Source organism: Rhincodon typus, chromosome 15 (assembly GCF_021869965.1).
Source record: "Rhincodon typus isolate 14 chromosome 15, sRhiTyp1.1, whole genome shotgun sequence".
NCBI classification, from domain to species: domain Eukaryota; kingdom Metazoa; phylum Chordata; class Chondrichthyes; order Orectolobiformes; family Rhincodontidae; genus Rhincodon; species Rhincodon typus.
Genome location: NC_063346.1, coordinates 28,855,104 through 28,882,322, shown reverse-complemented (window position 1 = coordinate 28,882,322; position 27,219 = coordinate 28,855,104). Strand labels below are relative to the sequence as shown.

Here is a 27,219-nt window from a genome sequence, read left to right as displayed (position 1 = left end):
TTTCCTGCTCCTCTGATGCTGCCTGGCCTGCTGTGTTCATCCAGCTCTACACCTTGTTAACTCGTATTCCCTTACTTTGTTTCAGGGTTGATTTTGCTAGTCAGCCATCTAACTAGATTCCCCCAATTTGGAAAAATGCTTGTCAGCAGCAGTTATCAGAAAATAAAGATCCATTGTGTCTGACTTTATATATTAATTTAAATTAATGAAAACTGAGACAACTTTACTCTGCAAAATCTCCACGTTGCTCCACTGCATGTTGTTAACGTTGGCCTTTTGTTTATTTCATGTGAATGAGAATGTAAAACCCACCAGCTTTGCAGTTTTAAAAACAACAGTAAAAGTGTTTTATGTATTTCTGTTATTGGCCATTGTATTGCTTTTTCAAATACACTCGATAGATATGTATTTAAAAAAAAACTTGTAGAAGGTCTGATATCAGCATAAATACATAACAGGGCGATAAACATTTTCCAAGGAAAATTTTCAGATTCTGGATTGGGTTTGCTATTCTGATGAATGGGTTTAACCAGAAATCTGAACAAATTCTTGCGTCAAATTTTCAGAATTGTTTTGTTTATTTCAGGTTATGTTCTTGTACCTAAATAAATTCCATTTGGAGATCAAAGAGAATGAAATGGATGACATTCCTTCTTGTAATCATGAAAATACAGGTCCAAATCTATTGTTTCTCTTTACAAAGCAGTGTGTTTGATATCAATGTGTTCCTTTTAACACATTTTCGAAGTACATTCCCTTTGCTAACTTTAATTCTCTTCCTGTGTGTTAAGTCAATAAGTATTTCATAATGCCAGGGGATGGGTAATGATACGGTATGGACTCCCTACGGAGATGATGGGAACAGGTAGTGTTATTTTAAATGCAAAATCAAAACAAAAAATTATGGAAATAACATTTTGATAAGCAATCATTTAAACATTCTAGTCATATCATGTCATGTTTAAGATGAAAATTCCTATTGCTATGTAGTATTCCATCTGTGAGCGAAAGGATACATTTACTGTAGCATTAAGATGATTCTCCTGTCTGAGATGGAGGTGAGATAACTTCTGTTGTATAAGTCTCCTTCTCCAAAGGGTTAATGTTGAAGTCTGCATTAACTTCCACTCAATTTAATAATGTGATCTGAACTTGAGTGGAGAAAGGGAGAATTTCTTAGGATCTCAAAGTTATCCTGCATTTTCCAATAGTCTTAGTAACCATATCTGTCCTATTGAGGTAACTCGTACCTCATTCTGATTATGCCATAAATGACATCTAGTTTAAGACAAAACACTGTTCTCGGCAGTGATTTCAGTTATCCTTCTATAATTGCTGTGAGATCAGGCACTTGTTGCAATATGCAAAAAGATCATGCAAGAGCAATTTGAATAGATTATTACTGTGCAGGCTGTAACCTCATTGCGTAGCAGTTTGTAGTGCCATACCTCACTATGAAACCTCTCTGAATTTATTATTTTAACTACCAATTATTTTACTCTATTTTGGTCTCATTTTTTAACAAGGCATTATTCAACAGTCAGTAAGAACCATAATATATTTACATACATGCCACCATTAAGTATCCTAGATGTAAACATTTATTACAATAATTACTGATTAAGTGTTCTAGAACATATATTGTTTATCACATTTTAATGAAAAGAAAATAACCAGACTTAATTTAGTGGTCCATACATAAACATACACTGTTTATGATAACTAAATGCTGAAAAGCACCTATTAACTGTATATAAATTTAACTATGCTACATGATAAGAAATACTTTAACAACTGCACAAATTCTAACTACACTGGATAATAAAAGAGCACCATATTTATCGAACCATCTGTGTTTTTGAAAGAATTTTTGAAGCTCCTGTTTCTGCATGTAAATGTTAAAAAGAATTAAGTGATTTTTTTTTCCCAGGTCCCTCAGACTTGAAAGTGAAGTAATTAGCATATTAAAAATTATGTAAGGCTCCTCAGTATTTTCTCTTGAACAGTGCTTGGAATCAGATGTATTATTCTATTGAGAAACGCTGTTCTGGAAAGGTGAAATGGTTGAATATACAGTTCTTTTCAGTAAAGGCTGGACTGGTCGATAGTTGTCCACCATATTCTTTTGCTTTTCCCCAATGGATGTGTAAAACAAACTGCGAAACGCAGCCAACTGCAAATCAAAAAATAAATTATAGAAGTACCGCAGCAACCATGGAATCACTTGTTAAAAAATCATTGCTTAAGTCTTGATTACGTACACAATTATGGAACTGCAAAAAAAAAAGTTGAAAGACTTTATTTAAATGTTAATAAATTTTTAGGGGGTCAGTTAGCACAATTTGGTAGAGTGCTGGTATGTGGTGCAAGATGGTGCCACCAATCCAGGTTTAAAACACATGCTATACCAGCTTTGGTAGTTCATGGAAGTTTGCTTCCACTCAAACTAACTGATTATTTTTTTCTAATGGAAGACGATGCCTGTTGTCTTCCATGAACTATTTACAGAATTAGCCAACCTAATAAGCTTTTGTAAAGAGGTTAATCAGTCTGCAGAGATTAAGCAATACTACATGTATTCACAATCGAGTCAGATACTCCACAGTGGTATTTGGTAATTAATTGCCAGCAGTAAAGTTTAACTTGTGGAAGAGTTCCCTGCTGCATCTCTCGCACACAATCAGTGGAGATGCAAGCAGTCCTTCAGCCAGAGTTTGGGGGAGTGGTTTAAGAAAGAGTGAGGCGAAGAGGTGGTGCCCTATGGGGGAAAAGAGAGCCCTTTACTACTGAAGCCCCAAACAATGAATTAAATTATATTTTATTAAATTGAGGTTAGTTGTAAAGCACTTATAGACATATAGTCCAGGTCAAAAGTAATGGTTATGGTTTCATTGCTGTTTTATGATTTAAGATAACGTAAACTTAGGCTAACAAATGTGAAATAGTTCAAGGTAAAGGCCTTTTGCTTGAAAACCTAGCCACGGTTTGGTATGTAACTAGCCTATGTGCATCAGTTCATATGGTCGTTTTGAACTTTAGATTTGTTTTGGCATCAAAAGTTATTGTAGAGTCACCAGTGGTTCTTGTAATTAAAGGATATTAAAAGGTTTGAAGAATACATGGATTTACCATTTGGGACACTTGGGATGATATTAAATTACTAGGGAGTAACATTACATACTCACCGGACAGAGAAATTACAGATGCCACTATATCAGTAAAGATGTAAAAAGCTGGCAGGTTGATACAGACAAGCTGTTATAGAGGAGTGATCTTACAAAGCAACTGACATATCAAAAATTAATCAGGAGACAGTAGGAAATTATGTCCCTAAGATTGTTATCAACTATTAAGGTATGAAGGCATGCCTGAGACCTTATAGAATGATGGATTTATTAATTGAGGGCAAATTGGGTGTTATTATAGGGCTGAGCATTTAATGAGAGCTTTATTTCAGTTCACCAGTCCATGAAAAAGTGTCAACTTGGACTCTTCAAAAACACTTGTCTTCTGGTGTATAACTTTGGCCGTAAAGAATGGTGCAGGCAAAATGTAAAGTTCCAGTGTTTGATTACCCAGCCCATTTTTTTTTTTGAATGTGAATCTTGAAGAATGAAGTAGCCATATGGACCTGGGTTACTACTTTAACAAAAAGCAAATGAGGTATAGCTGTAGTACTTTGATTACCTCACAAAAAATGAATAAGAAGCAGACTTATTTTTGGAACTGGCACCTGGTGATTCTAACATGGGTGAAAGTTTAGACAGATTATTAAATCTTATCCAAAGATGGCAAAAAGGTGATTTGTTGACTGCTCGTGAGGTTTGGTCAGATTTTGACAAATTTAAACAAAAAAGGACTGTACATATGGAATTCAGCTGCTAGAGGATGTTGTGGAGAGAGGTACAATTACAACATTTAGAAGGTATCTGGATTTGTATGTGAATAGCAAGGGTGTAGAGGGATATGGGTCAAATGCTGGCAAATCTGACTAGGTCAGATTGAGATGTCTGGTGTGATTGAGTTGAACCGAAGAGTCTGTTTCTGTGCTGTATGACTGGTATATTGGACTTTCCCTGCAAACCAACTCCTCTCACTGCCCTCAACCTTAAGGCTAGGCAGGAAGTGATGATTAAGCAGCCATTAATTTTCCACTTAAGCACCTCAGTGAAGATCAGAATAAGTGAGTCCTTTGGAAATCATGCTAGGGTACAATGCTTGGGGGAGTTTAATGATTCTTACAGTTAAAAGTTAGAGACTTCTTTTTTTAAAATTTAAGGTTCCCAAAATTTTATTGATGAAATTGGGTTTCCAGTTATGTTAGATGTTTGTCCGATTCAATTTCATTTTTTTCCTAAAAATCAAATTCAGAAACACAAATTTTATGTTGAGTGATCCTAATGATGCGAAATAGGCAATAGACAACCTTCATGCTGATATCATAATGTGACAAGAACATACCCTGGACTGACTGTAACAAGGTTAGCCAGCTAGACATCATGGAATATGAGTTCCGTGATTGGGGCTGTTAATCTGGTCCAATCAGGGAGCCCTGCCTGACATATAAAAAGGGTGAGCGTCAGAGATACTGACACTTTGGTGTCTGACTCTGTAATGAGGCAGTACTATTGTTACGAGCTGTTCACGTGCAAATAAAGGGCAACTTGATGATGGGATACCAGCCTCTCTGGAGTTATTTCAACTCCTGTTCCAAATGTTATACTGTATGTTCTATAGAGGGAGGTGGAAAATCATATTTGTCTGAATATTATGTAATGTTCTGTAACCATCATGGCTAAAAGCAAAAACTGATGACAGAACATTAATGAGTTGCAAAGGTGAGGAGTCAGCAATAAGCTTTGGGAGTCTTGCAATGCAGCAACTATGTTGCAAGTTGTCTGCTGTTATGAACATACAACTGAAAATAGATGCTATTAAGGGGCTAGACTGTCACTGACTAACAGTCCAATATCTCTGGAAGAGCCAAAATACAAAGCCAATTTAGGAAAACAATGTTAGGGCAGAATCTTCCACTCCCTTCAGTAACATGGGTAATGGTGAGAAAGTTGGAAAAATAGTGCGAAAATAGCATTTAGACTTTTGAGAAAAAAAATCCCAGTAAACAGTTATTTTTTATTTCCATCTATTTGCATCTCATTAGCAAAACATGCCTCATTGATATGTGACTTTCGAGTTTCTTCTCTTTCGCAGAGGAACTAGATGGTGAAAACTCACAATGAATGTCTGAGTGGTTACCTAATGGCAGCAACTTGCCATGTTCCCCTCCCCAGGTCTTTATCAGAACATCACAGCATGTGTCAAGGACACAGACATTCTCCTACACCCTTTCTCTATGCAAGTCAGCATCGATACATCATGAGCTCTTCCACATCATGTCTGGTCTCAGATCCACTTATACACTACTTCAGACCTTCACTTCAGAGTTTTGGGGCACCTACGATTTACTTCTGCCAGATCCCTTTGAATGAAGCAACATGGACACTTCCATGCATCTAAACCGGATGCATTTTGTGGTTTTTGGCTTCATTTCTTAGCAGGCACTTTATGCTTACTTGAAGGCTATCAAAGGGATGAGATACTGAAAGCAGATTTCAGGGAACTTGGTTCTTGCTTTTTAATTTCCTTCCAAGTGTAGTAATTACTCCCAGTGTCACATGAGCAAAAGAACTTGGAGGATTGATCCATTAAATATGAGAAAACTGGTGTAGGTGAGAGAGGTCATCTGATTTCTGAGGAATTGGGACCTCTTCTGGAGCAGGTGGGACTTGTTAAAACTGGATGGTTTATATCTTGACAGGACTAAGACTGATATTCCTCCAGGGAGATTTGATAATGCTGTTGCAGTGTGTTCAAACTAGTCTGTCAGATTGAAGATTATCTGTAGGGTAACCCAAATTGGAAGAAAGTAAAGTTGATAACAAGAATTAGAAAAGCTGTTGAGAAGACTAGAAGATAAGTGAAGCTGAACATTGAGTATGCTTCGAATGTGGAATGATGTCAAAAAGGCAAAGGCAAAGGCAGTCTACCTGAATGTATGCAGCATTCACAAGAGAATGATCTGAAGGCATAAATAGAGGCAGATGATTATGATCTAATTACCATTATAGAAACAGGATTGCAGGGTGACCACAACTGGAAACTGAATATAAAGTATTTTTGACATTTAGGAAGGATACACAAAATGGAAAAAGAGGTGGAGTTGCACTTCTACTAAGTGATGATCTCAGTACATCAGTAAAGTAGATTTTGGATGGGAAGAAAAATTTGTGGATCTGCTGATTAGAGCTAAGCGACAGCAGACATTGTTTGAAGATATTCACAGAATACCACGTAGTAGAGGTAGGGCATGGTGTTAATTGGGAGATGAGAGAAGCATATAGCATGGGCACCACCGTATTCATGGGTGCCTTCAATCTGTATACAGACTGGGTAAAACAATTGAGGACCAAAGCTACGAGGAATGAGTTTCTAGAGTGCATTAGTCATGGTCTTCCAGAGCAGTATATTGAGGAGCCAAGTCCAGGATGGATAATTTTAAATCTATATTTTAAATCATTATAGAATGAAAAGGGGCTAATTAACGATCATGATGTAAAACAACATTTGGAAAAGATTGGAAAATTGCAAATAGAAATGGAAAATAATGAGGAAGAATGTAAAATAAGTATATGGGAATTGGAACAAAAACAGTTCAGTGACATTAGTAAGGACACAGCCCAAATTATGCACATGCTGATAAAGGGCCTAATACATGTTCAAGGAAACATGAAACTACCTTGCTGTACGTATAGAAAGCCATCTCAGGATCTAACAACTTGATCTGGCCAAGTCACCAGCCACAACTGTAAAAAGGATATGTAATGTTTTATAAAAAAAATTCTTGAGTTGCTGGGAAGAATTACACATACTTCCAATTGTCATTGTCAGTCAGAATTGCCACCCTTCCCCTCCTGAACTGATCAGAGAGCAGGCAGCCTAATTTTGCATACATCTGTGAGGAAATCTGCCTCTGGCAGCCCAGCCTCAATATTCACAAAGTCTAAAGGCTAACATCTTCGAATCCTTGAGACACATCGAGCACAGAGATTGTTCCTCGCATGCCAGTTTGAACTACATGCAAGTGCCAAGCAGTTTATATCACTAAGACTTCAATGCTTTTTCTATAATGCATGGAATAAAATTGCAAACATCACTGTACTGTGACCTTAGCAGATGTTTGCAACATCTTGGGAATGTATGTACGTTGTAACTAAGTAGTTGAAAATGTTACCTGTTCTGGACTAATTTCGATGGGGTCTTTCATAATGACCCAAGTGACACATTCAGTTAAAGGTGGAGAGGTCAGAGAGCCAGGGTATGTCCAGTAATCCGAACAAGATGGAATCATGCAGGCAGGATCAAAGTTAAGGAAATCAATTGCTGAACCCTGCAGGTATACACAATGAACTACAGTTCAGGTAATGAATGATACAGGTTTTCATCTTAAGATTTCTTGATTATTTGTGAGATTTGACAATTGAATTATTTGTTTGTCACTGATGCTTCTGCAGATAAGTGATGAGCAATTTTAGGGATATATATATTTTTGTTTTGTTTTCGGTTTCTTTTCCCTGTAATTGGGTGGAATAGACCATGAGTGTTACAACTCTTGAAACACAATGCACTTGCATGATATTGCAATCATATCCTCATTAAAACTGTAGCCATTACATGGAAACAGAACATATATTTCATTATACTGCAGGTAATGTTTCTTTGGAATAATGATCATCAACGAAATTTGTATTTACATAGGGCCTTTCAGTATAAAGGGGATTTACAGGAGAATTCAGAAATTGAACTGGAGCAGCCTCGTAAGTACTGTGGCCTCGTCTAGGTAGGACGCTAGGAAGGTACTCACCTCCTGACTCCCTAAAGCCTGTCCACCATCTAAAGGCATAAGTCAGAAGTGTAGTGGAATATTTCTCACTTGCTTGCATGACTGCACCTTCAAGAACACAAGAAGCTTGACAACATCCAGGTCAAAGTAGTCCACTTGACTGGCATCACATCTATCAACACTCACATCCTCCAATATCAATGATCAGTACAGCAGTGTGTATGATCATAACATAGAAACTGCAGAATTCACCAAGGCTCTTTGGAGAGCACCTTTGAAACCCATAACCGTTACATCTCGAAGGTCAAGGGAACAGATACATGGAACACTATCTTCATACGTAAGTTCCCCTCCAAGGCATTCACCATCCTGACTTGGAAATGTATTAACATTCCTTCAATTTTGATGTGTTAAAATCTTGGAACTCTGTTCTTAATGATATTGTAGGTCTACCTACAGCATATGGAATGCAGCGATTCTAGAAGCCAGCAAGTTCCACATCCCAAGAATGAATAAAAAAAAATGTTAGAGAGCAGAACTAGACAATGCGATACGAGGATTTCAGATGATTGAAAGCTTAGTCAAAATGCTGGGTTTAAAGGAGTGTTAGAGAGGAGGAAGAAGAAGCAGAAAGATAGAGAGGTTTAGGGAGTGAATTCCAGAGTTCACAGCCCAAGAAGCCTAACGCATGGCCACTACTGGTGGAACAAATAAAATCTGGATGCCAGAAGTAGATGATTGCAGGTTCCACAGCCAGTTCCACAAACCTTTCCATCTTAGAAAAGAATCTAGTCAACTTATTATGTGTGTACAAGCGTTTTACTAATTTCACTAACGTGTAATTTTTTCTTCACATGCTAATTTTATTTAAAAAGGATTTAATGTAACATTTGGCACAAAAAAGGGGTGGGGGTGGCTAAGTCATTTCTTCATGTCACTTCCTCCAGATTGTCCTTTCATTACTTGATTAATTCTTTTAAATTCTGTCATGAGCAATTTTCAGATGAAGCACTCCCTCTGGAATACTGTAATGCTCTGAATAAGGTAAATCCTGTAAAACTTCCCTCCTTTTTCAACAGCCTCTGACAGATGCATCTCGACATTATGCACCACTCTTATGACCGTAATGTAAGCTGGAAGAGGAAGTCTTAAGGAACCTTGAAACAAAATTTACGATAATCATTAAACAATAAATGGCTGAATTCACTGGACAAAGAACTAGTTGTGTCTCGAGCAAAGGTGTTCCAGTACATCTACAATAATGATAATTAACTGACAATGCAGAAAGCTGCCCAGGAATGTCCTGTCCACAAAAGTTAGCAAAAATTCTTTCCCAATAATCTGCTCTCAATTGCCAAAGTGATGCAAGGTGTCATCAATAATGTTCTCAAACAGCACCTATTGACCAAAAGTCAGTTTGGGTTCTGCCTTGACAAACTACATTACAGCCTCTGTTCAGATATGGACAAAGATTCAGAATTCCAGAGCACAGGTGAGAAAGTGACTGACTGGTCTTGAAATTAAGGCAGCAAAGTGCTCTGGAAAACTGAAATCAGTGGGGGAAGCATATGGAAATTTATTCAATGGCTCAAGTTATAGCCTTCAGAAAAGAAGATGGCTATGTTGTTAGAGGCCAGTTATTTCATTTTCAAAACATTACAGCAGATTTTCTCGGGGCATGATCCAAAACCCGAATATTTTCAGATGCATCACTGACTTCATAATCACAGAAGTGGGGTTGTTCGTTGAAGTTTCTACTTCATTCACGATTCCTCAAATGATCAAAGCGTCCATAACCACATGCAGCATGCCGTGGACAATTTGTAATTTTTATTGACACATGGCAAGCAATATGTGTGCTACACATAAGTGCCAGGTCATGATCATCTCCAAGAGGAGGAGTGTAATCACTCCTTCTTGAAATTTGCTAAACTCTCTTATCGTTGACGTCTTGCGGCATTGTCCATTACTATAAACTTAAGTACAGCAGCCATATTAGTGTCAGGATAATGGAGAATTTAGAGGCTAAGTGTTTTTCTGCGAATGGCTCTGCTCCTGATTCCCTGAAGTCTTTCCACTATCAGCAAGGAGCAAGTCAGGAGTGTGCTGCAGTGTACTTCCCCGAATCAATCCACATCCAACAATGTGAAGCAGTCAGCTTGAATGCTAACACATCTGCCAGCGGAAAGGTGTTCCCTCTGTCACTTGTCCACACTGTACTGTATATAGTCAATATTCACCAAGACGTTCTTTGACAACAGAAATCTTTGTTTCTTTTCTAATTGCTCAAAGTTGTGTTTTTAAGTATAATCAAGCATTGAGTCTTTAATTGGAAAACCAACAATTACCACCGGCTTTTTTTTAAAATGGCTTTATTAGAATTCCCTTGCACTTAAAAAAAATTATTAAACTCCTGACTCCCCCCATTTTTTTCACAAAGGAACAGAAGCAGGCTATTCAGCCCCTCAAGCCAGTTTTGCGATTTAATGAAATCCTGGCTGATCTGTAGCCTCCTAACTCCATATGCCTGCTTTTGGCCTATATCCCTTAATATCTTTGCTTTACCAACAAGTATCTATCTCAGATTTAAAAATGACAACTGATATAGCATCAACTGCTGTTTGTGGAAGAGTTCCATACCTCTATCACGCTTTGTGCATAGCCATGTTTCCTAAAATGTCTCCCAAATGATCTCTGCTCCTAGTTCTAGAATCTCCAACCAGTGGAAATAGTTTATCTACCCTGCCTTTTCCTGTTAATATCTTGAAGGCTTCGATCAGACCACCCCTTAACGTTCTACATTCTAGAGAAAACAGCCTTAATTTGTAGAATCTCTCCTCCTGACTTAACCCCTGAAGTCCAGGTATCACTGGGGAGGTAATGGTCTAGTGGTATTATTGCTGGACTGTTAATCCAGAGATCCAGGTAATGGTCTGGAGACCTGGGTTCGAATCCTGCCGGGGCAGATTGTGGAATTTGTTCGATTATATTGATTTTGAATTCAATAAAAAAAAAATCTGGAATTAAAGAGACTAATGATGGCCATGAATCCATTGCTGATTGTCGGTTCACTAATGTCCTTTAGGGAAGGAAACTGCCATCCTTACCTTGTCTAGCCTATATGTGACTCCAGACCCACACCATTGTGGTTGACTTTTAGCTGCCCTCTGGGTAATTAGGGATGGGCAATAAATGCTAGCCTAGCCAGTGATGCCCTCATCCTATAAATGAGCATTAAAATAAATTCGGGTAAACCCACATTGTATTCCCTCCAAGGCCGATATATCCTTCCGAAGGTGTGGTGCCCAGATCTGCTCAATGCTTCAAGTTGAGTCTAATCAAGGTTTTGTATTGCTGCAGCATAATTTCTGCATCCTTATTCTTCAGTCCTTCATTAGCCTCTTGATTATTTTCTGCACCTGTTTGTGGCATTTAAAGATTTATACACCTGAATGCCCACATCGCTTTGGACATCCACTCCATTTAACTTCATATCATGTAGAAAGTATTCTGATCTACCCTTTTTTGGTTCAAAAATGGATAACCTTCCACTTGCTTACATTGAATTCCATCTGCCACAGTTTTTCCCATTCACCCATCATAGAATCATACAGTATGGAGGAGGCCCTTCGGCCCATGGAGTCTAAACTGCCAAAAATATTCTACCTGCACTAATCCTGCTTTCTTACACTAGGCTCATAGCCTTGAATGCTTTTGATACTTCAAGTGCTCATTCAAGTACTTTTTAAAAGGTTTTAAGCTTTCCAGCCTCAACTACCCTCCCAGACAGTGAATTCCAGACTCCTATCACCCTCTGGGTGAAATGGTTTTTCCTTAAGTCTCCTCTAAACTTCCTGCCTTTCACTTGAAAATTATGTCCTCTTGTTATTGACCCTTCAACTAAGGGGAACAGCTCCTTCCTATTCACCCTGTCCATTCCCATCATATCTGAAACACCTTTAGCAGGACCCCCTTAACCTCTACTCCAAAGAAATTAACTAGAGCTTATCCAGCCTCTCTTCATAGTTGAAATTCTCCAGTGCAATCACATCCTTTCTATAGTGTGGTGACCAGAGCTGCACACCGTACACCAGATGTTGCCTAACCAAAAATCTTTACAGCTCCACATGAGCTCCTTGCTCTTACAATCTATGCCACAATTGAGAAAGATAGGCACCCAAGATCCTCTGTTTGTCTGAGCTTCCTCGTGTCTTGCCATTGATTGAGTACGCCCTCTGTCTTATTCCTTCTTTCAAACTGCATTACCTCACATTTATCAGAGTTAAATTCCACCTGTCACTAATGTGCCCATCTAACTGATCCATTGATATCCTCCTGTAATATAACTCTTTTTCTCCTCACTGTCAACTACCTGGCCAATTTTTGTCATTTGCAAACTTATCATCCCCACCACATTCTCATCTACATCATTAATGAGCATCACAAACAATAAAGGGATCCAGCACTGATCCCTGTGGTACACCACTGCACAGTAGGCTCCAATCACAGTCTTCTACTGCCATCCTTTGTCTCTGACACTAAGCCAATTTTGGATCCAACTTGTCAGTTTACCCTGGATCCAATGGGCCACCATGCTGTGCAAGAAGCGGCACACAGTTAAGCCTTAATTAAATGTTAATGGCTTCTGTCCTCGACAAATAAATCACAATGCACATGAAGTGCATAATTTTAGGATGGGTTAGCCGATGTTCTCAACAGATTAGTGTTCAGATGCAGCAGGGCCACTGGGAAGTGGGGATAGGGTCCATTGATTCAAGAATAAACATCAAGTGTATTAGACTGACACCAGGAGTCAGTTTCTATTCAGTCAGTTGTGGAGCTGCGGAATGCGTTGAGATACAACTCGAAGCAAATATCATGTCAATATTTAAGAATGAGTCAGATATAATGGTGACAGCCTCCTTTGGGAATTACAATTTTCACAAATATATATGTAGCCAGGTAGGATAGTCTCATCCTGTGCAGGTGGAGAGGAACATCAGGATTGATCCTAACCAAATACCAAAACTGCAAATACAATGATGTTTTATGCTTTTCCTGATAATCTTTCTTTTCTTCATAACCTGGGAGAGACAGACATAGAGAGCCAGGTTATTTCAGTAGTATAAAACAGTCTTTGGAAAACTGGGAAAAATTAGTAGATAGAATGTAGCTGTGAGAAGTTGGGGTAAGACATTAAATCAATTAAAAATGCAGAGCAGTTCTTAACAAATCAGGCTACAAGGAATCATAGAAGAATTCTAGAAGGGTCATCATTGCAACAGTAATTTAAATGCCCTTCAAACTCCATGGCACTGTTCAGGCATTTCTGTCACGGCATGCAGTCAAATCTACATATTTTTCAGGCCCTTAAACTGAAGTTTACAAGTAAGTATGTAAGCTCTCATTACTAGAATACAGTGGGTAATGGCATGCAACATATACTGCTGCTGAGCACCCTTTAGGATGTCAAAGTGAAGAGACAACACGAACTATGCAGCAATTGTTGGGCTTTAACAAGCCCGACAACTGCAATTGGTATGAGAAATGGAAAATTTCAAAATAAAAAGAAAGAGACTTAATCAGGTGAGGCTGTGATTAGGTAATCTTGTTGAGACACTACAGAAGGCTAAATTGGATATACTTGATTTGGGAGTGCTGGACAGTAAAAATTGAGAGCAAGTCCATTACGACGGGTTCAATCTATTGCAAATTTGCTCATAACTTGAGGGTTTCATGGATAGCAACAGAGGTAAATCTTCATTTTGCCGGTTTAAAATTGGAGAACATAAAACTTGTTCTTATTAATGCAGCCTCATTTTTTGGACCCCAACATCCATGTCATAAAGGAGTTCCACTCTAGTTATCAAAAATGGACTGTTCTCTTGCACTGATATCCTCATCTTAGTGAACACAAAATCTAAACCATGGAACGAAGCCGTTAATATTTGGTGTAAATATTAATTTTTCACTTTAACTAAAACACAAGTTAGACTCTGATTCTTAAGTAACAAAGGTATTCGAATTGAATTGTTTGAGTAAACTCTATCCAGCATTCTGGTCTGCACTATTCCTTTCTTCAAACTGAGGAGAACACAAATAATACAGAAGAGGCATAATTCCAACAGTGAAAATAAATGGAGAACTAGCTAAAAGTTATCCACCTACCTTATGTTTTACAGCTGGCAATGCATCAATAAGTTTCTGTAGTTGATAGTGCTTTTTTCCAAGCTTTTAAGAGAGAGATCAATCAAAAATGTACATTATGCGTAATTCTTTTGAATATTCTCTATACTTTATTGTCGAGATTACATTCATAAAATAAACCTTCTTCCTTGCACATTGGGGATCCTAGCAACAGACCAAAGAAAAGACTGGCAAATGCATTTGATACAGAGATCTTGTCCAGTGCAAGACTGGAAGCCTGTGCAGTCTTCTGGAGTCACAGTCATACAGCACGAAAACAGTCAAACTTGCTGTACCGACCAGGATTCCTAAACTAGTTTCATTTGCCTGCGTTTAGCCCATAATAGGCGGCACGGTGGCTCAGTGGTTAGCACTACTGCCTCATAGCACCAGGGACCCAGGTTGAATTCCAGCCTCGGGCAACTGTCCGTGTGGAGTTTGCACATTCTCTGTGTGGGTTTCCTTTGGGCGCTCCAGTTTCCTCCCACAGTCCAAAGATGTGCAGGTTAGGTGGATTGGCTGTGCTAATTGGCCCATAGTGACCAGGAATGTGTAGATTAGGTGGGTTATAGGGGAATGGGTCTGGGTGGGATGCCGAGTGTCAGTGAGGACTTGTTGGGCCGAAGGGCCTATTTCCACAGTGTAGGGACTCTGATCTACGATCTAAAATCTTTCTTATTCATGTACCTGTCAAAATTTCTTTTAAATACTTTCATTGTACCCACCTCTACCACTTTCTCTGGCAGCTTGTTCCATAAACGCCCACCCTCTGTCTGAAAAAGTTGCCCCTCAGGTCCTTTTTATATCTTTCCCCCTTCACCTTAAACTTATGCCCTCTAGTTCTGGGCTAGCCAAAGGAAAGCCTGTGTCTAGAGTGTACCTAGGCCACATAAATTCTATGGGGCAGGAAAACCAATGCATGTCATAATTTTATGAACGGGATTGAGGTGATCACTCAGTGTCAATGAAATAAAATGTACCGTCATAATTTGAGAGAATTAATAATCCAAATCATCCATAAGTGCTAAATTATTCGAAGTTACCTTTAGAAATATTCCTACAACTGCAAGGCCATCTTCAGACAAAATGGCTACATCACTGTTGTTGCATTTTACTGGATTCCAATGAACCAAATGAAGCTAAAATAGCAAGAACAAAAATCTATTAAATCATGGTCTAATTGTGAATCCTCGTGTTTCAATATTTCACAATAACTAAAAGTACCACTTAACACTTTTTAAAAATAAAGGAAATGTAAAACCCTTGAAAGCAGTTGTGTTGCACAGTTATAGAAATTTAGTGTCAACATTAAGTGATGTACACATTTAGGGAGATGGTGAAAATGAAGAATTTTAGCTATGAGGAAATATTAGATAGCTCATTTCAGCTGGCATGAACACGACTGGGTGAGTGACAGCCTTCTGTATCGTAAACCTTTGTGTTAATGGTCAAATAATAAGTATTAAAAAAAATTAACAATGTTGCTCACTAGCATCAGCAATTAATTTCTGGACCAGGATTCAAGAAGTTAATGTGATTGTCTCAATTGGTCATTAGCTTTGATCAATCTTGTCCTGTGACAATGGTCTTTCTGGATTACTGAGAGTATATAGCAACTGTGGAGGAGTCTGCATCCATGCTTTTGCTGCCTTTTGGATCTTGGGCAACATTAAGCGGAGAAAATCATTGTTTTGTTCAAATTATCAGTTCAACTTTTCCAAACATTATGGGCTATTTTGAATTGTATTTTAGAATCAGAAACAAGTGTAGAATTAAAATCACAATACCTCTGCAGGGTACACCTGATTGTTGACAGTATGCTCTGATCCTTGCTCACTTTTTGAACCCCAGTGGAAATGAAATTGTTTCAATCGGTATTGGTTCTTCAATGGTCCACCACTAATAACTGCCAGAGAAAAGAGACAGAAAATTCCAGATTTGGTTTCTATTATGGACTGCGTTGGCACAGTTATTTTTGAAGCAAACATTTAGCTAAAATCAAATGCATTTTGATATTTAACAGGCCACCTTTTTATTTGCAGCCTATATATGTATTTGGATTTCCCTTATTGGAGTTGTTCATGGGTATTTGGGGCCATGGAGCATAGGTAAACAAAAGTTATAACAGAAGTTAATTCCCATAGTAGCAGTGTTGGTCACTTTTATCTTCTCTCCAACATACACATACCATTCAGGAAGAGTACTTATACATATTTCCTACTTTCTCCAACATCACTGCTCACTATTTTTATTGATTAGAAAAATAGGTTAATTAATCTGTTCAGAGATGGGAATACACACACCTGTGGAGCAGGAGGGACTTGGACCAGTGTCTTGGCCCAGAGGTAAAGACACTGCCACTGCACTACAAGAAAGCCCCTCATTGCTCACTATTCTGTCAACCTTCAAATGAAAAACAACTGAATTTACCAATTCATTCAAAATGTAAAGTACAATCACAATCTTGTAACATAGGTGGATGTGACAAAATCACTTTTTAAAACATAATTGCAGTATGTTAGATTCAAAAAATTAAAAAAAAACTGCACAGAGGTCAGTATCCTATCACCAAGACACCCTTTATTCACACATTCACACTATCAGCCAGCTCAGAATCAGTCCCCGAAGTGAGGGGATTCTGAATCCCCTGTTTATATCTGTCAGCCAGGGCTCCCTGATTGGCCCAGGTTAACAACCCCAATCAAGGATCTCAGTCAATAAGATGCACCTGGTTCCAATCACTACAAAAACAATGGAGAATGAAACCTGGAATTTTCAATTGATTTGCAAGAGAGGCTGATTCAGTCCTAAAAAAAAAAACCAAATTTGCCACAAAAAATGGCTCGTAAATTATCTTCTTAGAAATATGCCAATTTCCCTCCAGTTCCGTCAAATCTGTTATCTCATATTTAAATCAAGATTTTAAAAATACAGCTAACCTTTCTCTTTGTGCTGCATGCCTTCCTTAAATACCTAGTTGTTACATCAATAACAATAAAGTCTTCCTGCAGAAATCACAATGGGGAGGCCATTTTGTGTGTGGCTACTGAAGATTGGTGTTTACTTGAACAGATACTTCTGGAGAGGCTTAAGCCAGGATTTTTCTGCTGCTTTACTCAGCTCAATTCAAGTACACCAATGTACTTTGAATGTGGAATTCTCAATGTGAAGCTTTGACTTGATGGAAAGAGAGCAGGAGGAAGAATTTAGGTTGGAGGCACTTTGAATAAGACACCACCAAAGATGTATTTTCTTACAACCAGAAGCCTGCCTTTCTCAATTTTCATTCAGGCCTTGATTTCAGAGCCACTGCCCCAAAGGAAAACAAATAAGGCACAAACAACATTTTGAAACATAGGAAAACCATTGTTAGCACCTCCTAGAATATATTCATGTTGACCAGCACTAGAACCATCACTTTCTCATCCTGCCTACAAAACACTGCTGGTACAATGCAAGGGAATATTAACATGCTCTCATTAAAAATGAAAACATTTGAAAGACATTTTATTGGTAGTTTAAAATATTTTTTGACTTCGTAGATAATTTTAAAGTGCTTGTGATGGCTGTGTAACTTCTGAAATCTTAAGAGGCGTTAGGCAACACGTTACTTTCCTGCATCAGTTTCATTCTGGTAATTCTGGTCTAGCTAGACAAAGAGGAGGATAAAATTGGCAACAGTAACACATTGAAGGAGGATACAGAGATATTGGAACATCATAATAAAAGGACAAATTCACAGCAGTCTTCATACTTTAATTATTTTTTGCATGGGCAATCAGAAACAGCAGAAGCGAGTAATGAGGTTTCCATTTTGTGGGCTTTCCAGATATAGTGCATGATTCTAGATTTCAGCATTATGGTTTAGGATGTTCTATTGGACCAAAGAAATAGCCCACACTCTTGGTATATCTATTTGATCAATGTTTGAAATGTATGTTCACTTGTCAAAAAGGTAAATATTACACACAATAAAGAACATAAACTGCACTGTTGGTGGGTCAACTAACTTGCAATCCTTCAGCCATTAACAAGAGCAGATGTTCCCAGGCACTACAAAGAGCTGAAGATCCTTAAATTAGCTTTATTAGTAATGAAGTACTTGGTGATTTTGATCCGGCTGGACTAGGTAAGGCCTTGCATCAAATCTCCCTCCTGCTAACACTGACTTGGAAGAATTGTTTTGATGTTCCTGTTTCTAAAGTCACTGGCTGAATACCTTTCACATCTCGTTGCCTCTCATTTTCAGGGTCTTTCAAGATAATACAATTGGTACCAGGGCAAACAGCACAGACTGACCCATCATATCAGCATATGCAAGGACCATCTGAAATACCTGTTGTGGACAAGTAAATTGGGGGAAAATCAGGAAGTAACATTAGATAAAACATAGAACGCTAGCACAAAAAGCAAGTCAAATTATCAGCAGATATGTAGCAAGGGAAGAAAAGGTGGGTTACCATGGAACTCACTGAGTCATATTTTACAATACCTTGATCTGAACATGCACTCATTAATTATCTTCATAAGGAAAGGCAGCAGTGTACAGGCAGCATGACATGACTAATAATCCAGAACCCCAGGCATGCGTTCTGGGAACATGGTTTTAAATCTCAGCATGGCAGATGGTGTAATTTAAATTCAAGAAAACCTGGAATTAAAAGCTAGCCTAATGGCTACCACGTAACCAATGTTGATTGTTGTAAAAACCCATCTGCATCATTAAGGTCCTTTATGAAAAGAAATCTGTCATCTTTAACTTCTCCAGTCTATATGTGACTCCAGAAATGCAGCAGCGTTACTAAACTCTTAATTACCCTGGAAGGATTCCTGTATCCTGCAATACAGGACCCCTTACAATGTGGGACAAAGTAAAAAGACTAAATATTGCCATTGCATTATCACAAGAGTACAATAATCATGGGTGACTTTAATTTAAATGTAAACTGGGAAAATCAGATCAACCATAGCCAGGATGGTCATAGAATGCCTGAAATGAAGTTCCTTAGAGCAGCACATTTTGTAATCAGGCAGACAGCATGTTATATTAAACTTGGTATTGTGTAATGTAAAATGATTAATTAATAACCTCGGACTTACGGTACGGTAACACGTTACATCCAGTTTGAAAGACAGAAAATTGTGTCTTAGACTACTGTTTTGAACTTAAATTAGACCAACTGTGGGTATGAAAGATAAGCTTCCTGAAGTGAACTGGCATATGAGCCTACGGGAAAGAACAATACAGACAGGATGAACAATTAGGGGATAGTTCAGAATACCGGTAAGTATACCCCTATCATTAAAAAACAATCTAGGGAAGACCCACTATCTGTGGTGAACTAAAGAGATTAGCAAAAGCATCAGACTTAAGGAAGAAGCATGCAACTGTGTCAAAGATATGGCAGGTCATATGATTCAGCAGAATTTCAAAACAGCACAGAATTACAAAAAGGTTAATGAGGAGGAAGAGATTAGAGTATGAGAGGAACAAAAACAAAGTTGCTGGAAAAACTCAGCAGGTCTGGCAGCATCTGTGAAGGAAAAAAAGAATTAACGTTTCGGGTCCGGTGATCCTTCCTCAAAACCGAGTACGAGAGGAAACTAGCTAGTAATGTGAAAACAGATAGCAAAGATTCCTACAAGCTTTTAAAAAGAAAAAGAAAAAGTGCAGTCATCTAGAGAGTGAGAACAGGGAGTTAGAACATAGAACAGTACAGCACAGTACAGGCCCTTTGGCCCACGATGTTGTGCCAAACTGTTACCCTAAACCTAAGGTCTATCTAACCTCCACCCCTACCATATACTATCAACCATATGCCTATCTAATAGCCACTTAAATGCCCCTAATGAGGCCGACTCCACTACCTTCTCTGGAAATGCATTCCACGCCCCTCCCACTCTCTGAATAAAGAACCTACCTCTGACGTCTCCCCTATATCTACCTCCACTCAGCTTAAAACTATGCCCCCTCGTAATAGCTCCCTCCACCCTAGGAAAAAGTCTCTGGCTGTCCACTCTATCTATACCATTTTGTACACCTCTATCAAGTCACCTCTCATCCTTCGTCATTCTAAAGAGAAAAGCCCTAGCTCCCTCAACCCCTCCTCGTAAGACCTTCCCTCCATTCCAGGCAACATCCTGGTAAACTTCCTCTGCACCTTTTCAAACGCTTCCACATCTTTCCTGTAATGAGGCGACCAGAACTGGACACAATACTCCAGATGTGGCCGAACCAGGCTTTTGTATAGCTGGAACATAACTTCACGGCTCTTGAACTCAATCCCTCTATAAATGAAAGCTAACACACCATACGCCTTCTTAACAACTCTATCCACCTGGGTGGCAGCTTTCAAGGAACTGTGGACATGAACCCCAAGATCCCTCTGCTCTTCCACACTGCCAAGAATCTTTCCGTTAACCCTGTATTCTGCTTTCAAATTTGTCCTTCCAAAATGAATCACCTCACTTTTCAGGGTTAAAATCCATCTGCCACTTCTCAGCCCAGCTCTGCATCCTATCAATGTCCCTTTGGAACCTAGAACAGCCCTCCGCACTATCCACAACCCACCTTCGTACCGTCTGCAAATTTACTAATCCACCCTTCCACTCCTACATCCAAATCATTTACAAAAATCACAAAGAGGACCCAGAACAGATCCTTGTGGTATACCACTCGTAACTGAGCACCATGTTGAATATTTTCCGTCCACTACCACCCTTTGTCTTCTAAGGGTCAGCCAATTCTGAATCCAATCTGCCACATTTCCCCCTATCCCATGCCTCCTTACTTTCTGCATGAGCCTACCATGGGGAACCTTATCAAACGCCTTACTTAAATCCATGTATACCACATCCACTACTCTACCTTCATCCACGTATTTGGTCACCTCTTCAAAGAATTCAATAAGGTTTGTGAGGCATGATCTACCCCTCACAAATCCATGCTGACTATCACGAATCAAACTGTGCTTATCCAAGTGATCATAAATCCTATCTCTCAGAGCCCTTTCCAATAATTTGTTAATAGCAGATAATAAAGAAATGGAGAATGAAATAAGCTAATTTTTGCTTCTTTCTTCACTACAGAGAATATGAAGGAAAAATTCCAGTCACAGTAGTATCAGGAGGAAGAAGGGTGAGAGGAACTCTGCAAAATTAAATCACGAGGGGAATGGTACCAAACAAACTGCTGAAGATGCAGGCTGACAAATCAACTTCCCTGATAATGGTTCAAATGGCTTTTCTAATACATTCTAGAAATCTCAGGAAAAATCCAAAGGGTTGGCAAAACTATAATGGTCAATATTTCTTCAAGCCTGGAAAAGGGAAGATATTCAGCTTTTAAAACGTACATGTTATCGCTAACCTTTTTCAGAAGAAATATGAGTATTAGTATGATTAGATATACATATTTGAAATGAAAAATGCAACTTGGCCCAAAATGGTACCAATGCATTTTGATCGTGATAGCATGTGAGTAATGATGGAAACAAGTTCACCAGGATGTTGTAAATCTTCATCAGCTTTTTATTAGGAGTGAGGAAATATAAAATTTGTTTTATAAGATTTTATTCTCATTAGAGAACACACAAAGTCAAGTGTTCAAGGACACAGCCCTAATGACACACAGTCATATCATGATAATATGGATCTGTTTATCAATCTGGGACCAAAAAAATGTTATTCAATCACAAATGGTTTAATCATTTATAATTAAATGGATACCAACATAGGCCAATCATTAAGGTTAGCAAATGGAAAACGTGAACTGCAATCAAAAATTATGTCACTTATTAGTTGTAGATTTTTAAAATTCCAGTAAACTATAGAACATGCAGAAAAAAAAATCTACAGAAGTGCTGAAATATGACCTGTTTGGAATGTTGTTCACTAGATCATCATTCAAATCTACATTCAACAATGCACTATTTCTTTATCAGGGATATAGATACCCCTGACATGACTATATAGTTAAAAATAATGTTGTTGGAACTGTAAAACAATTCAGCTTTACCTTCTCAACCAAAGGCTGGAGCATTTACAAAAAGTGCCTGAACAAGCACAGCATATTGAGAAATATATCAAAATCAACTCTGCATTCAACTATTAGTGGCTTGTGTTTGGGGTAATTTGCTGCCATGAGTCCTTCCTTCTACCATTTTAAATTATACATCAATCAAAATCTAATTAAAGTCATAATTAAATTAAACAAAACAAAATAGAATTAGCTGTCCCTGAGGGGAAATTACAAAATTTGTAATTTGGAGAAACTTAGCAAATTGAAAGAAAAATATTGTTTAGGGGGCTTTATTTGTTGAAATTAATAATATGGTTTAGGCAGCCCTATGTGGGGCTGAAAGAAAAAGATGAGGTCAAGGGATTACAAAATGAAACTTACCAAAATTATAACATAGTATCATTACAGGGGTGATGATACACCCCAGCACCTGTGTTCTAATGACCTCTATAGTGCAAGTAGACTCAGCATTTTTCCTTTCAATAGACACGCAAGCACATACATAACCACCTAACAGGGACAGACAGTGGGGTACTATGAGCCTCTCTGTGGTCTGTTGCCTGGACCTGTTTATTGATGGGCACCTTGGCCAGGTCCAACAGCAGCCTCTCCAGAAGGTCCTCTGATCTGCATACACCCCTTCCCACATAATGCCCGTAATTTTGGAGCATGGGGCTGACGTGCAACAAAAAAAATTAAAAGCATTCCCTTTAAGAAACTAAGCAAGGACTGCAAACGAAAACATTAGACAAAAACATGTGACCCTACCCCTGTTTCAGAAGGCCCAAGTTCAAGTGACCTGCTCCAGAGGTGTGTTATAACATCTTTGAACAGGTTGATTAGAAAAATAAGTTAATTTTTTTAAAAAATGTAAGCATGGAACACACAGTTTCCTCCACAAAAAGGTACATGTGACCTAGCGCCTAATGAAAATATTCAACAGTCTATTGCATGGACTACTGCATACAAAACTCCCCACCCCAGAACCGAATGGAATGAGTGAGGACCGCCTTATAGAGGTGCTCCACTAGGGATCTCTAGTGCCGGAGGTAGAAAGTACTTGGGTGGCAGACAAAAGTGAAGAAGTGGAAAACATGAAGCAGCAGCACGTAGAGGATATGATCCTGTGCCGTTTTGAAGGGCATAGACTGAGGTTCCCTCGGATGGCTAAGGCTGTGGGTCGCTGCAACTGCAGAGAGGGTCTTGTATATGGGGTCAATGACAAGGTCTGGACAAACAGAACTCAGTTCATCCAGAAGCTGAGTGCACACCTGAGCTACCTTGATCCCTTTTGCATTCTCAGGATTAAGTACCAGGGTCAGGAGGCTCTGGATGGTTGGGCCATGTACACGATGTTAACTGACACTTTCAGAGACAATTGCGCTGGCATCATCCAGCTCACTCCTCTGCCTCTATTGGGACCCCATGCAAGATTGCACAATTCTCCACTCAAAGAATGTGTTACACCAACACAATACATGGAGCTAATGCAACTTCAACATCAATTCTCTCAGAACCTTTGAAAGAAACACCAACTTTCTAACACAAAGCAATCCTTGTAATATCAAAATTATAGCAACAAAATATAATTTTGTTCTGGTGGATTAATGCTTAAAAACCACAAATTATTTGCTTTCCCAATGTTTAAGACTAATGAGGATAAACCAAGTGAAATCAGCAGGAATGACTCAAAATCAAAAATGAATATAAAAAGCAACTTGCATTTATAAGGTGGCTTAAATATAGTAAAGCATCCCAAGGTCTTTGCAGGAGTGTTAACAGAAAAGCTTTGAGAATATAAGGGCATATTAGGATGGATGATCAAAAAAAAAATGGGGTTAGTTAAACGGAAGAGAAAAAGAGAGAAAACAGCAAGTTTAATATACCTGAAACACTTCCAAAATATGATCTATTTCCAAACTTCCTACAAATCCTGCCCATCTCTAGCATTCAATGATTACGGAGAATTTTCAATTCTGCATTCTGGCTGTATTCTATATTTTCTAACTTTTAAGAACTACTTCAATTTAGTTCAGAAGTCAATGATTACACATAACTTGCTCCAGGCATCTGTTCATATTAAACATTAAACTGTATTATCAATTGATCTATGATAACAAATTGCATCATCAATGCAGCCAGATAGGAACATGTGAGGAAGCCGTCATTATGAAACATAATCAGAAATTAAAATGTTTACAGAATGCATAATTACTGTCCATTGCACCAGTTAAATATTTAAAAACTACCGCACGCAGAACTGTTTCTTAAGCAAGCTTATCTCAAACTCAGTAAACAAGAATTGCTGCCATAACTGCTCTTTCTAACCATGCCTGGAGGCTTATAGGGTTTTGAATTCATTTTTTTAAAAACATTCAAACTTTAAGAAAATCAACAATTTTTCATAAAAAACCAATAGAACTGCTGATGCTGTAATTCAGAAACAAAAACAGAAGTTGCTGGAAAAGCTCAGCATGTCTGGCAACATCTATGGTAAGAAATCAGAGTTAACGTTGGGGCTCCTGTGACCCTTCATCAGAACAGTTTTCCATACCCGAGCTATCTCTGGAGTCTTCAAATTCCACCTGGAAATAATAGCCGTTGTTCCTTAGTCGAAGACAATTATTTGGGTCATACGAGATCTTTAAAGGTTTGAGTTGTGGATCATACACACAATCGGCAGTGTTTATGTCAATAGGAGACTGCCGGGTGCCACTTGAAACAGTCACAGGATTCTGCCACTCTGGGAACGAAGGCAGGCAGAAAGTTAAACGAATAATTAACAACAACATTTCTCAGCAGAAACATTCTTGAATGAACGTATCACATAACAAAAATTCATGTCGTTTTCACAGATGATACCGCAAAAGCAGTGTGAAATTTTCAAAAGACTTTTTAAAAAATGTTTTGGGCATAGCTTAAAACTAACCAATTAAGACTTAGAAACTAACTGGCAAATGAAAATGTATCCTAAAAATGTTCACCCATTATAAATTTGAAAGGACAGTCTGCTTAACAACAAATTAAAATAATCGAAGAAAGTTCTGGTGATCACTTACTTGCTGTATTGATATTTTGAGTGCAGGAAACAAAGTTGCAATTCCTCACCGGGATCCAATGATACCTTACGGGGAAACGTTTCGTAAAAGCAAAAATCACCCTAAAAGAAAACACCATGTTGATTTTACACGACGGCTGGCGCGGTTTTCTGGTTCTTCGCTGTCGTGTCACAATCTGATTCGAAACAATCAACGGCAAATTGTAACTGCTGTAACCAGTTCGTATATAAATACATGCATTGAAAAAATAATGTACCCTTCGATTCGATCTTTATCTACTGTCTAAATATTTGGTTGCGGAAAAAACGCCCATTCATAAGAACACAGTATCACTGCGCATGCGTTAAAGTCAACGAGTGACGACCAGAGCCAATCAAACAGCAGGAGATGAAAAAACCTAAGAACTGCGGATGCTGGAAATCAGAAACAAAAACTCTTCGTTAAGAGAGGAGTATTGTTGGGTAGGGGGAAAAAAAACAGAAACATTCGAGCACAAAACCGTCGTGTTCCTATCGGAATTCTGCAAAAGGGACTTAGCTAGTCGACAACACTAAAAACAGAGATAGTAGGAAGTGCAGATGCTGGAGAATGCGAGACAACAAGCTGCAGGGCTGGATGAACACAGCAGGCCCAACAGCATCATAGGAGCAGAGAGGCTGACGTTTCGGGCCACTAAAAACAACCTACTGGTTCAACTCCACTGCTTGCCCCCCCCCCCCAAGCCCTTCACTTCATTTTCTATTCAGATAATTACCCGGCACTTGAAAGCTTTGAATTTGTGTCCCCTCAATCTTAGACTTTTATACTGCACCTTTCATAATTTCAGAACGTTTTGAACAGCGCTTCCTAAACCGTTTCCCTTTATGACCCATTTCCGTGTTTTAAAATTGCTTGAGCCTGGTCTTGTCAGGGATTTATTGGAGGGGACTTATTGAAGTACCCGCGACAGCAGGATTAGGAATCGAGCGGCAGGGTGACAGTAGAGGAATAGAGCGAGACTTGTGACAGCGGCGATAATGAGTGAGAGACTTGTAGCGGGGGTGGGCAGGTGAGAGTTTTGTAAGACCAGGATTGGCAGAGAGGGTGAGAGACCTGTTACGATTGGGTGGAAGAGGAGGTTGTTGAATTAACTCAGTTTTTCGGTGATAGTACGAACTGCAGATGCTGGAGAATCTGAGATAACAAGGTGGAGAGCTGGATGAACACAGCAGGCCGAGCAGGAAGGCTGACGTTTCGGGCCTAGACCCTTCTTCAGCCTGCCTGTGTTCATCCAGCTCTACACCTTGTTATCTGAGTTTTTCGGTACTTTTCCATTGCAAGATTCACGCCTCAAATAGAGGCCACACCCACGACTAAAAAGACTGTGAAAATTTAAAGGGGCCACGCGCCAGTTTTTCTGGTTTTGGGTATGGGATCCTTTACATTCGTCAGTAGTTGACGTAGGGTGGTTGTCGGTTCGTGGACTACTGTAATACCTAGGGATCTGAGTAGTCTTGTGGTCATCTCTGAAATGTCCTTGATGTATGGTAGGGTGATGCCGAGTCATCAGTATACAACAACAAAAGACCAGAACAAAGAAAAGAATAGCCCTTCAAGAAAAAAAGTCCAAAATCACCCACATCAATGACATGAACAACACAGATTCATGGATTAAAAACATCTCGGACTGACCACTTACGGACACTGAGAAGATTATCCCAGTACGCGACTACAGGGACGCCAAAAAGACTGACTTCCTGGCTGCGCTGGCATCAACACCATAGGATAGCAGACTCACGGAAGAAGTACAACAGACCATCAGACAGACGATAGTCCCAATACTGAGCAAAAAAGGAAAGTGGAACACATTCAACACAGAAAAGAGGAAAGCCCTGGAAAGACTCAAGAAAGACAGGAACATTGTAATCTTAGCAGCGGACAAAGGACTCATGTCAGTAATCCTCAATAGAACCCAATACCATTGAGAAAGCTAATGCACTACTGGCAGATACCTACCAAACCTACCAACAGATGGCGATAGACCCAACACCACAGTTAGGAGATCGGATTACAAC

The 27,219-nt window shown here is 38.9% G+C and overlaps 1 protein-coding gene and 1 long non-coding RNA gene across 6 annotated transcripts in view; one reads left to right on the top strand and one right to left on the bottom strand.

Moving 5' to 3' along the window:
* The window catches only part of LOC125484970, a 37,750-nt gene extending 13,087 nt beyond the window's left edge, over nucleotides 1-24,663 (top strand). The window contains exon 4 of the long non-coding RNA XR_007263757.1: nucleotides 21,176-24,663. This is a non-coding gene — a long non-coding RNA (uncharacterized LOC125484970). The remainder of the gene's footprint in view (nucleotides 1-21,175) is intronic.
* Nucleotides 1,584-26,953, bottom strand: LOC109912431 (carbonic anhydrase 5B, mitochondrial-like). 5 transcript variants are annotated; one of them, XM_020511857.2, is made up of 8 exons: nucleotides 26,844-26,953; nucleotides 25,166-25,340; nucleotides 24,661-24,849; nucleotides 15,874-15,992; nucleotides 15,130-15,225; nucleotides 14,069-14,131; nucleotides 7,292-7,447; nucleotides 1,584-2,173 (listed from the first exon to the last, which is right to left on the bottom strand). In XM_020511857.2, the coding sequence occupies exons 2-8, from the start codon at nucleotides 25,281-25,283 to the stop codon at nucleotides 2,030-2,032; spliced, it is 885 nt and encodes a 294-aa protein (XP_020367446.1). In that variant the 5' UTR covers nucleotides 25,284-25,340; nucleotides 26,844-26,953; the 3' UTR covers nucleotides 1,584-2,029. The 5 variants fall into 5 exon arrangements, with proteins under 5 accessions (XP_020367446.1, XP_048461668.1, XP_048461667.1 ...); XM_048605711.1 differs by lacking the exon at nucleotides 26,844-26,953 and adding an exon at nucleotides 25,977-26,075; XM_048605710.1 differs by lacking the exon at nucleotides 26,844-26,953 and adding an exon at nucleotides 25,920-25,935.
* Nucleotides 26,954-27,219: the final 266 nt, after the last annotated feature.

Excerpts from the sequence above, each read along its gene's own strand:
- LOC109912431 (XM_020511857.2), bottom strand. The coding sequence starts at position 25,283 with ATGGTGTTTTCTTTTAGGGTGATTTTTGCTTTTACGAAACGTTTCCCC. Across the intron at positions 24,850-25,165 it reads TCAAAATATCAATACAGCAA|AGTGGCAGAATCCTGTGACT; the intron begins GTAAGTGATCAC and ends CTTCGTTCCCAG. Across the intron at positions 14,132-15,129 it reads TTGTAGGAATATTTCTAAAG|CTTGGAAAAAAGCACTATCA; the intron begins GTAACTTCGAAT and ends CTCTCTTAAAAG.